The 11,190-nt window shown below is 42.1% G+C and overlaps 1 protein-coding gene across 1 annotated transcript; it reads left to right on the forward strand.

Moving 5' to 3' along the window:
- Positions 1-167: 167 nt before the first annotated feature.
- LOC306712491 (coiled-coil domain-containing protein 106-like) lies at positions 168-7,141 on the forward strand. The gene is made up of 5 exons (XM_079181795.1): positions 168-198; positions 3,370-3,587; positions 5,211-5,423; positions 5,510-5,716; positions 6,694-7,141. Exons 2-5 carry the CDS (start codon positions 3,380-3,382, stop codon positions 7,071-7,073), a joined length of 1,008 nt encoding a protein of 335 aa, XP_079037921.1. The 5' UTR covers positions 168-198; positions 3,370-3,379; the 3' UTR covers positions 7,074-7,141.
- The last annotated feature ends 4,049 nt before the right edge of the window (positions 7,142-11,190 follow it).

Here is an 11,190-nt window from a genome sequence, read left to right on the forward strand (position 1 = left end):
TGCCTCGGTGCTCTCTGGCCCCGCCCCTCCCGCAGACATGCACGCTGTACTGTAGACTCGCAATTCCTCCACTCGTCTCTGTTTATATTATATTTTAGAAAAACGGAGCATTGTGCACGAAGTGAGACTTGAGCTCTTCGCGACACTGACGCAGGAAGAACCTCCGACACCGGTGTTACCCGCTGGCCTCTCCTGTAGGTACGTTGTCCCGTATGTTGCTTCTTTCCCCTTGTTTTAGCAGGTAATTATAGTCATTAGCATCCATCTTGGTAGAAGCTAATTAAACCACTGCAAGGAGAAATGGTTGTCCCTTTAGCCTGCGAAACACTAGCCTGCACATTATCTTTATATGCTGTGAGGTTTATAACGCATGCCATGTTTAAATACAAGGATGTAATACCTTAATATTCATGCAACACCTTAATATTCCTGCAGTAAATCAGTAGAGATAAAGATAAAAGGCCTGCAGGCTTTGCTGTTGCATTATCGCACTTAATTATTAGTTTTTACCTCATGTGCTAACAATAAAAATGTTAAATTCTTCCATAGTTCACCTGATTGTGTCAGGTGTGGAGGCCGGATTAATCACTGCAGCATGGTGTGTTTACGTGCTGCTGCTCGCACATGTTAGTAGAGTCCGTCACCATCTCTATGCGTAAACAAGCAGGTTAACTATTCTACTTTAGTCTGTTCTGCTGTTTGCATCCAGGTATCGAGCACCTGAACGCACCACCTCTTATTGCTATGCTCTGCAGCCAGTAACCATAGAAGGTAAACAAGTATAATAGGGTTAAAAGTACACATGCATAACTCTGTATCAGCAATTAATGTTGCTTATTATTAAGAAATCATGAAGTGATTCAGAAGATAAGGGTGGGTACAATAATAAATGCTGTTGCATTATGGGAAATGAAGGATCCAGAGTATTTGGAGCCTCAGTGACTAAACGTTAGGATATTTAGGCATCTGTTGCTTTGATTTTGACCCAACCATCGACAGAAAGTAATGTTGACATGTTACAATCAGGTTTTTACTCCAGTTTATCACTTCATTACTTTATACATTTTTACATATGCATAAACATGTATAATCTCCCCTGACTGGCAACTGGTACCCAAAAATAAATATAATTAACTCTTCAAAGTGTTTCTAATTACAGGGTGCACGCATCCACATGCTGCAACATCTGATACAGAAGCAGCTGTTTGGTTTATGTGAATTATCCTGTGAGGATTGCTTGAACAGATATTTGCATTTTATGTAGGAGACACACAAAGAGAACATGTATTATCTCAGGATGAACCCACTGAGATGTATCTTCTCGTTTTCAAGAGGGTCCCAAACAAACACTCACCAAACACAATAGAAAACACAACAATGCAATACACAATATCATATAACACAGTAACAAAACATGGGCAATTTGTTTTAAGATGAGAAAAGGAAACATTTTTAAATAACGTTTAAAGAACATTAAGAAATTAAAATAAAATTCTGAATACTGGTTCTAAATTAAATTCATAAAAACGTTGGTTCCCTGCTCATTGTTAATGAATGCCTGACTAATGCATGATTCATCCTGTTCTAATGAATGTACTTCTGCTGCATAAGTCATGGACTCACGTGGCTCAGGATTAATAAATGATTCAGTTTAGTCTTTCGTTTATTAAGTTATTCCGTTCAAAAGGTGAAAGCTGCAGAAATAAAAGGAGCGTTTGTCCGTCATTAATGAACCGTTCACCACTTTAACCGGAGGGTCACACCGGAAACACGGTTAATGACGATTATAACATTCAACAGATGTGTTTATTTAAATGCAGGAGGACATGGCCATGCTGAATATGAATTATGTTATAAAACCTCTCAGTCCCTGCATTTATTAAAATGTTTTTGTATTCAGATACGTGCATTAGTCGCTGTTAATTCATATGCATTTCTCATAAAGTCTCACATGCATGAGTTAATGCTTTGCATGCAGAAGTAAATAATATATGAATTAATGCAGATTAACGTAACCTACACCTACAGCTTAAACTACAGCCTTTATAATCAAAAGCATTGATATTTTATATTTTTATGAATGTCATTTTTGCACATTCTGATGTGCACTACTGCTGTTTATAAATGACAATCTATATCTTTTAATGGAATTCTCAGAAGATAAAAGATATCAGCTTTCATCGTTTGTCTCTACATTGCAGCTTTAAAACTTTTTATACCTTTTACAAAAACAACAACATACGCACTGAGTCAGGAAAACACAGGTACATAACTTGTTGTCACAAACCTTTAAAATAATGGACTTATCTAGTAGTTATGACTTCTGTATCTCATTATTTGGACTTTCTATCTCATATTTATGAGGAAAGTATCTCTAAATTAGTCCTTCTCTGAAATGCAGCGTGCTTTGTGATGTTGCACTGTATTGTGTAACCCGTCACATTCTGTTCCCTGTAAAAGAGTTTCTGCTGTATTGTAACTGTTACTTTATACTTTATAACTTTATACTTTGTCATAATCTTAAATTTGACGGGTAGGCCTTTTAGCAGAAATGGTGAATTATGATTTCTGTTAACCAAGAACTCACACACACTAAGTTACTCTCCTGATTCAGAATACTACGGCACCGCCATGTTTTGTAACAGCTGTCCAAACAGAGCATGAATACATGAATAATAATGCATGATATCTTGGACCAGTGGATCTGAAAATACAAACCTCTCCAGCAGCGGAACAACATCTTGTCTTAACGTATCAACTATATATTCATCTCTTGATGCTCCACAGCACGATGAATAATCATACTGCCTCTATTATTCTAATACGGAGTCACAGCAGTTCACGTAACAGGAGGCATTCAATCCTAACGCAGTCATTCAAGAGTTAAATATATCCCTACATAGGCATGACTCATGCATTAAAGCTCGATGAGTCATGTTTTAGTTTGATGTCGCATCTTATAATTACAAGATCCGTATTTCATAAAAGAGATCTTTGTCTCTTAATTATAAGATGTGTATCTATAAATGTCTTTCTATGAAATGTTTGGCATTAACTAAGTTCTGCTTGCTTTCCAAATCTTTTTAGTTCGTTTTTACATAATTGATTTGTTGTTTTTTCCCCGTTTTCATGTACAGTGTAAAAGTATATTGTTATAGGTATTATTTTCACAGTATTCTTTCCTACTATATGTAGTATTCAAAATATGCTGGCCAGTAAAAGACCAGTAATTCAAACTTGTTTATTCTTTGTCAGAACAATTAAGTTGTTTAGGTTTTGGTCTTGATCGAGCAGCTTTTATTAGACTACTTTATACAAGTTTAGTATCTTATAATATAAGTATTTTTCCCTCCCCTCTGGTCCTCTCAGGTTTGGAGCGATGGCGTCCGTGTGGCAGCAGGAGCCCTCGGGTTATTCCCCCTGCGTGGAGATCGACTCCAGCTCCGTGAGGTGCAAAGACAGACTCACGTCTCCGGTCTGGCTGAAGCAGGAACAAGACGACCTGCGCATCATCAAGTGGGAGAACTTTCAATCAGGAGCCTCAGCCGACGCCGTTCAGGACAACACGCCCAGCAGCGCCATGTCGGGTGAGAGCGCACATACATTTATAGGGTTGTGTCGTCTCAGTCTTTAAAGGGACAGTTCGGGTGTAGTGGGGCTGTATGAGGTACTTATCCAGAGTCAATGTAGTACCTGCCCCCAGTTTCACAGGGAAGCAAAGCGATGTCCTTTTGTGGACGGGGGAAGCAGCAAAACGTGTCGTAGACACTTAAAAATCTGTTAAATTCAGTGACAGTGTAATTAGAATATCTTCACAGCTATATCGTGCGTTGGGACAGTCATTTCCGAAGGGGAACTGAAATTGCTATGTGCATCTATGCTCTCGCCAAAGGCACCAGACTCCACTGGAAAAAATACAACAACAGACAATTTAAAAACAAGGGTTGCTGGTCAACCGCGGGTGCAGAGCCACTTCAGAGCTGGTTTAATTCAGTCTAAAGAAGGAGTGAGACCAATGAATCACACACTAGTTTCATCACGACAGTGTACGCATCCCTTCAGTAGTTGCACACTCGCGCCAGTCATATTTCTTTGCATTTTGGGTACATGTTTCATCAGCTTAAATAAAAATAAATATGCAGCAAGTTTGGTGATGTTTGGACAAATTTACGCCAGACCAGGCTGGAACTAATGGCGCCCTCTATTGAGTGATTTCAGAATAGTTTTACACACACAGTACAACATTGTCCTGAAACATGTCCTGCATGTTTTGTGATGATTGGACAGTTTCTGATTTATAGTCTGATGTGTGTTGTGCCACACTCATTTTAAGCATTTTAGCGCCCATTAGTAGTCGATTTGATTACACCGTTCATGGTATGTTTCAGGTACTCTTGTGGACACATCCTGCACGATTTGTGATGATTGACACAACGGTTGTTGACTCAGGTCTAGTTGTGTGCTGAGCCACTTCCCTTTTAAAAGTTCATTGGTCAATGTAGTCTGGTGGCTTTGACGAGAGCATAGATAACGGCTTTAGCTCCTTGCTGGAAACAGACTGCATGTCTGCAGCTGTCTCACAGCAAGGAAAATCAACAGAAATATTCTAAATGTAGCTTACACTTAAACCAACATACTATTTTTTTTAGGCAGGTCTTTATTTTAGGCGTCTAAAATACGTTTTGCTGCTGCCCCCGTCCACAGCAGTACATTGCTTTGCTTCCATGCTGGTACTCCTGTCTGCTTCTCCAAACTGCTGACAGTCATCTACTGTAAGTAATACACTGACTATAGATATGTACTTCATACAACCCCACTTCAGAACATCTGGACTATCCCTTTAAGCCCGTTTAAGATAACTGTTCCCTGTTTTCCCCAGTGTTCACAGTCTGGATTCAAACGTGGACCACCAGTCTCTTCCACCAAAACGTTTCAGCTTTATTTGAGTTACAAGAAAAGCGACATGTTCTGTTTTATGCCATAAAGCATTTACATTACTTCCCCTTTTAGCACATAATGTAAAATCTTATATATTTGTTATGATTATACTCATGTCTCACAGTCAAAACAATGATTATTTCATGTTTTAATACCATGTACGGTTCCTTTTTATTACCCAACAGCCCCACTACAAACATAATTTAAGTGAAGGAGTGATTTTGACATAATGGGACTATAAGCTGTGTGTTGTAATGTTGTGTTTCCTCCAGCTGCCTCACATGTAGACAGCCTGCCCCCGCGGGTGCTGCTGACCATCACCAAGCTGCAGTGCATGCTGGAGAGCAAACAGGAGCGCATCGCCGCTCTGGAGAGGCAGGTGGAGGACCTGATGCAGGACCGCAAGTTCCTGAGGAGCCAGATTGAAAACCTCACGTGTAACCGAGCCATGCCCACCTTTGCGTCGCCCAGTCCTCTCACTGAAGGTCCGTGTCCGACGTGCAGGCGTGTTTGACTCATAATGTCTAACCGGATGCTCTTATTTATGTTGATTCTTGTTGATCACGCGCAGCTCCGAAACCCAGCAAAGTGCAGCACTCGGAGAACAGATCCCGGAAGAGGGAAAGAGCTTCTTCTTGTTCCTCCGACAGCAGCGACAACGGCTCCGAAGCGTCGGGGTCATCGGAGGTTTCAGTGGCCTCGAGTGAACACAGACGGAAGAAACACCACAAGGACAAGAAGAGATCAAAGAAAGGGAAGGACTACAGCAGGAAGAGAGGTGAGTAGATGTTCTAGTCATTAGAAAGCTAGTGCATATTGTAATGTGTTAGAGTGCTCACTGAGCTTCTGTAAATGTGTGCACATTCAACTTTTCCTCGATAATTTATACGTGCTATTCAATCCTACAGTTAGACCTATCACAATAATTACATTATAACTTATGGTGGGATTTATGGAAATGACTATGTTGTGTTAACATACGAATGTCACCAACATGATAACGGAATTAACAGCAGGGTTTAGGAGTCTGCTAGTGTATAAGTGTTATTAAAAATACTTCATATCATCCAACAAAAGTGTTTGTTGTGACCGGCCTACCTACAGCTGTCAATGTTGTGTGGTGTTAGATATACGTAGATTATCTCCCTCTTTAAAATGTGTAAGAAATACAAATAAATATGTTATACTTGTTAAAGCATGTCCTTCAGTTTAGAAATTGTCTGAAATTAGAATCAGCTAAAGTTTTGTAGGTAACACAGTGTTGAAGGGTAGCTTCTGTATTTTTCAACCTCAGCCCGATTCTCCTATATATTTGTGTCAAAGTGACAAATGGGGAGAACATTTTTTGAAATTGGTCCGGTATTGAGTGTGAACGCTGCTAAACGGGCTGCAAGGTGAGCGAAAGGTAAAGAAAAATGTTTTATTTCTCGCTAGAGGATAGGGAGTTCCTCTCCATGATGTTGTCAGACATCTGCGAAACAAAAACACATTTACTGGATGTACATCGACGGTGAGGAGTTGCCCTGAGGGATTACATTACTCTCCCTCCAACCGGACCATTTTCAAAAATTGTTGTCACCAAAGTCACAAAAACTATCCAGGTCCAGGTGAGAAAAATACCAAAGTTATCCTTTAAGATAAAGTTCTTCTCACTTTTCCACATGCTGATCAAGGCTCTGTGTTTGCAATGACTACATATTCTTCATCCCTTCTGTAATAACCTTGTAATAACATGCCTTCTCATGTTCCTTCCAGCCACGGGTGTCCAGTACGTCATCCACCGTTACAAACAAGTCCTGTCGGCCTTCATCAAGAAGAAAAGCATGAGCGAAGCCTTCCGCCACCTGGGAATCGACCGCAACACCATCGCCAACACGGCTTCCATCGCCGAGCTCCATCTGGCCGGCAAAGACATGGTCCCCCTGGTGGGCTTGTTTCGCCAAGGAGAAGAGACTCTGGTGAGCTACGCGCAGAGGTGCACCTTGGTCATCGACAGCGACGTCGACCTGTCCCGCAAAATAGACCATATGAAAGCCAACGGCGAGCTGCTGCCCATCTCAGGGAAAAGGCCCAGGGTGCTGCATTCTCACCTGCAGCAGCTGGGGGGCGCTGCAGAGAGCATTTTAATAGGTTGACGAGGAGGGGTGGAACATAATGCCTTCACACAGAATATATGTTCTTTTGTTTGCTTTTACACCAACCTGAACTGCTGGATTTAAATGTTTTATGTGACATTTCTGCATTTAAAAAAATGTTTATGAAGTTAATGCCTCAAAGGGAACAAAAATGTTAATTATTTCCAGTTTATGCATCTCAGTAACCACATATCCACATTCAGGATGTATATTTTGTACTTGATAGCCAGAAAAGATGATTAATAGCTGCTGTCACCAATATGTTTTTATTATTTAACAGCAGAGGAGCGTGTAGTGTTAGAAACACCCACCAGATGGCACTCATATATTATATTATGTTCACGGATCACTCTTCTGTCATTTTACTCTAAAATGGTGGATAGTCAATTTCCATTTCCCAGCACCTTGCTTTATGTCGGAGGTGTAACTTTCTGTTCATAGAAAATGAAATTTTCCAGATGCTATCCTGTGATTTATGAAACTGTAATTGAAGCGAGCGTTAATGTTTCTGAACTGCCGACAAATGAAAACACTGTTCACAGATATTTCAGTGAGTCGTGTTGCTTCTCTGTTTGTCAGACGGTGTTTCTCTGTGATGTCACTCTTCGTGACCTTTTATGGAATATGAAACCTTTCAGAGAGAGGGGTCAGAGGTCAAAGGAGCCCGACAGTGAAACCTCTGCATCGCATCAACACCCAAAACACGCCGCTTCTGTCTTCTGTTAGCCGACATGTGATTGACAAATTCTGAAATGCAGCACAAGTGTTTATGGTATGAAATGATTCTGTGTCTTGACCAGAGGAGTGGGCCGCAAACCAGTTGAGTTGACAGATGGAAAAGCTTGCCAAGACGTCCTCGGGCGACGGTAAGTGTCAGTGCAAAGTGTTGCCGCTCTTTGCTTCTCACGCGGAGTGACAAATTACTCGTGCAAAGCCATTAACAGGGGCTGCACCCAGGCTGTTTATCTTTGCATGGGACTCTGTCACTGTCACTCCCATTCACACGCCGGCTATCTGCTTATCTTTCACTCACCCCCACCACAGCCCTCTTCTGTTATGTCTCTCACTACCTATCGCTCCTCCATCTCTTCCTCAGCCTTCCTTTTTCTTTTCCGTCGTCTCTGTTTCACCCAAAACAACAATAAGCTGGTGTAGTTTGGGGATAGTGCGGAAACATTTCACGCCAGCAGAGGCGACCTGGATTTCAGCCTCTCGGCCTGTTGGCAGCCAGAGGGGACAAGTGCATGCTGGTCTGTCAGCAGCGTGAGGTAGAGAAAGAGGAGTGGGCGTGTTTCTCTCACTTCTTCCCTCCTGAGGCACGCAGACGTCTGCTCTGATCTCGTCACCAGCTCCAGATGTGACAGCAGGTTTTCTGCAAATGGGGGAAAAAGGGGACGCTGAGAGTAAAGTACAGGGTGGGATCAAGGTATATGACTGCTTCACTTTTCCACACTGGTGGTCAGCATATACCCCTAGAAATAGGAAAGCCTCCACCTGCTGACACTCCAGAGTGGCAGCTGTGAATTTGTTGTTAATGACTCGGCATGATGGAGCTGAGGATGGAGATAGGATGTGGGCCTAATCGAGCCTGAAGCCTTCCCTCCTCCTCCTCCTCCTCCCTCGGCCTTTTTGACTCACACTGTGTGGAGCCAGCTGGGACTCCATTTTGTGTCTTTCCTGGTTGCAGGTGCCTCGTCACTGCGGAGGCTCAAGTGCAAAATCAACCCCCCCCCTCCTCCTCATCCTCCTCGTCTAGCTTTGATCCTGACCGTGACAAAAAGAGCATCTGGATGTTCTCACACAGAGTGGCTTGTAATAACCACCAATCACCCTCTTAATGATGCAAGTAAAATGGGTTTGACCTGGTGGGTTCAAATGTTTTGTTGTTATTCTGTCAGTGTGGGCCAGACCTGCTGCGTAATAAACACCTCAGACACATTATGTAAAGGATCACGAGGGTATGGAGACAAAGAGCTCAGACTTGATTTTATGCTTTCTGGGGAAAATAGTGCTCGGCTTGAAAACCACTGAGTTTAATGTCACTTTTTAGATGACTGCTGGATATTGAGAAACCAGTTGTGTTGGCATCTCCTCGAGCTGATTGTTTGTCTAGCAGAATGGTTTTTGGGGGAAATATTTGCTTTCTTGCCGAGGGTTAGATGAGAAGATTGATAACTCTCATGTATGTGAAGCTACAGCGGGGAGTTGTTTAGCTTAGCTTAGCTTATCACAAGGACTGGAAGCAACAGGGAAACGGCAAACCTGGCAGGATGCAGTTAATACTGGAGTCAACTTAATTTGACAAAGAATTTAAATAATATTTAGAATCAGCTTTATTGGCCAAGTATGCACATACAAGGGATTTTACTGTGTTTTTTGTAATCCCTGCACAATGTATCTACGCAGAAATAGAAATGACAGCTGTAGGGACAAGGACAACAAATCAATACAAAATAGGTATAAATATAAATGTTGTATATCTACAAAAAGCACCAATAATCAATAATGAAATGAGAAAAAAGTCACATGTTCTGTAAGTTGTAAATAATACAAATAGTGCAAAGAAATGAATACTGAAAGGATATACATGGACTGATGATTATGTAAAACCATTTATTTTTATACAGGGTAAACAAACTAGATATAACATATTTACTGAGCTTTTGGTGTGTTTTCTCAAACTAGCTGTTTCTCCTGTTTTCCACTCTTTTTGCTGAGCTATGCTGGAGCCAAAGCACTATTAGCTTAGCTTAGCATAAACACTGTATACAAGGGGAAAAGCTAGTCCGGCTCTGTCCAGAAACAGAGACTAGCCGTTTCCCCCCCTTTTCTAGTTCTTGTGCAGCTAATCGGCTTCATATTTACTAACACCAGAGTGTTTAAACTGCTGCCATCTCAGGTAGAACCTTTAATTCCACTATAAACCAAATTATTTTTCATAATTTCCGTTGCTTTATATCTTGAGTAAGTCTGCAGTATGGTGTTTTTGAACAGTAGTGACCGGTTCAGGCTTTAGACTCAGTGACACATCCTCATATCTAAAGGACTTGACAACATAGCAGTGGTCATCAGAGTCACTCATTTGGAAGCACACACTTTTAGTGTCAGGCCGGCTGCACAGAAGCAGGCCAGAGACGCTCAAACTGATTTCAATTCTCCAAAATGAACGGACAGTTGATGTGACTGCATGTCTCTTCACCTTTCCTCCGCCCTCGGTCTTCCTGCTAATGAAATCTTAAAATAACCTGCTGGGAAGAAGAAGTGGGTCAGAGCACCAACGCTACGCCAATCCAAAATCATCAAGTAGTGCATTATGGGTATTTCCCCCTGTGGTATAATAGAGGTGGGGGCCGGAGCCTGCGTACTGGTGGGTGACTGTTCTTGTCCTCTTTCTGCAGAGAGGGGACGTCAACTACAGTTTTTGTCAACCAAAATCATAGTTTATCATGTTTTTGTTCCCCACACTATATTGTCTAATCCACATTGACTGCACGAGACCACGGGGTTGTTTCTGTGTAGCACACCCACCCCCGAGCTGCTCGTGGTGAGAGGCACTAGAGGACAGTGTTGCATCCAGTTCACTCTCGTCATGTTCTATTGTTTGTGGCCGGACGCATCATGCACACACACACACACACACCCGTCCATGCACAGTTTAAATTACCACAGCTGATAAGATCTGGTCTGATAGGTTAACAGCAATAAGGTCCCACTACAGTGTCGCGTGACTCTTCAAACATGCATGTTAAGACACGGATAGGACAACATGGATGCAAACCTTCTCAGACACAATGTTTGCCCTGCTGTTTTTTGTAAACCCTTCAAGCTGTCCACACAAGCCATGTGAAATGATCATTAATGACACTCCTCCTGGCAATTATAAAATAGAGATGATGCTGATCTGGATCCCTCTACAATGACAGCCTTCCTGCCAGCGCAGCTCCATCAACAAGTCTTGAGGTATTGCTGGTGCGCTCTCCGTCTGGCTGCCACTGATAAGAACTTACTGGGGGCTGCTGGATAATAGTCTCGCAAGCTTAAAGCCAGGAGGGCGGGGGTGGGGGGGGGGGGTCATAATGTATTCTGGGGGAATCCAGCAAACAGGACCCTATAAACC

Source organism: Pholis gunnellus, assembly GCF_910591455.1.
Source record: "Pholis gunnellus genome assembly, chromosome: 20".
In the NCBI taxonomy this organism is placed as follows: Eukaryota; Metazoa; Chordata; class Actinopteri; order Perciformes; family Pholidae; genus Pholis; species Pholis gunnellus.

Bases quoted from the DNA above. Each gene is read 5' to 3' on its own strand.
- LOC306712491 (XM_079181795.1), top strand. From the start codon at position 3,380: ATGGCGTCCGTGTGGCAGCAGGAGCCCTCGGGTTATTCCCCCTGCGTG. The intron at 5,424-5,509 runs GTCCGTGTCCGA...GATCACGCGCAG, and splicing joins GCCCAGTCCTCTCACTGAAG to CTCCGAAACCCAGCAAAGTG. The intron at 5,717-6,693 runs GTGAGTAGATGT...TGTTCCTTCCAG, and splicing joins GGACTACAGCAGGAAGAGAG to CCACGGGTGTCCAGTACGTC.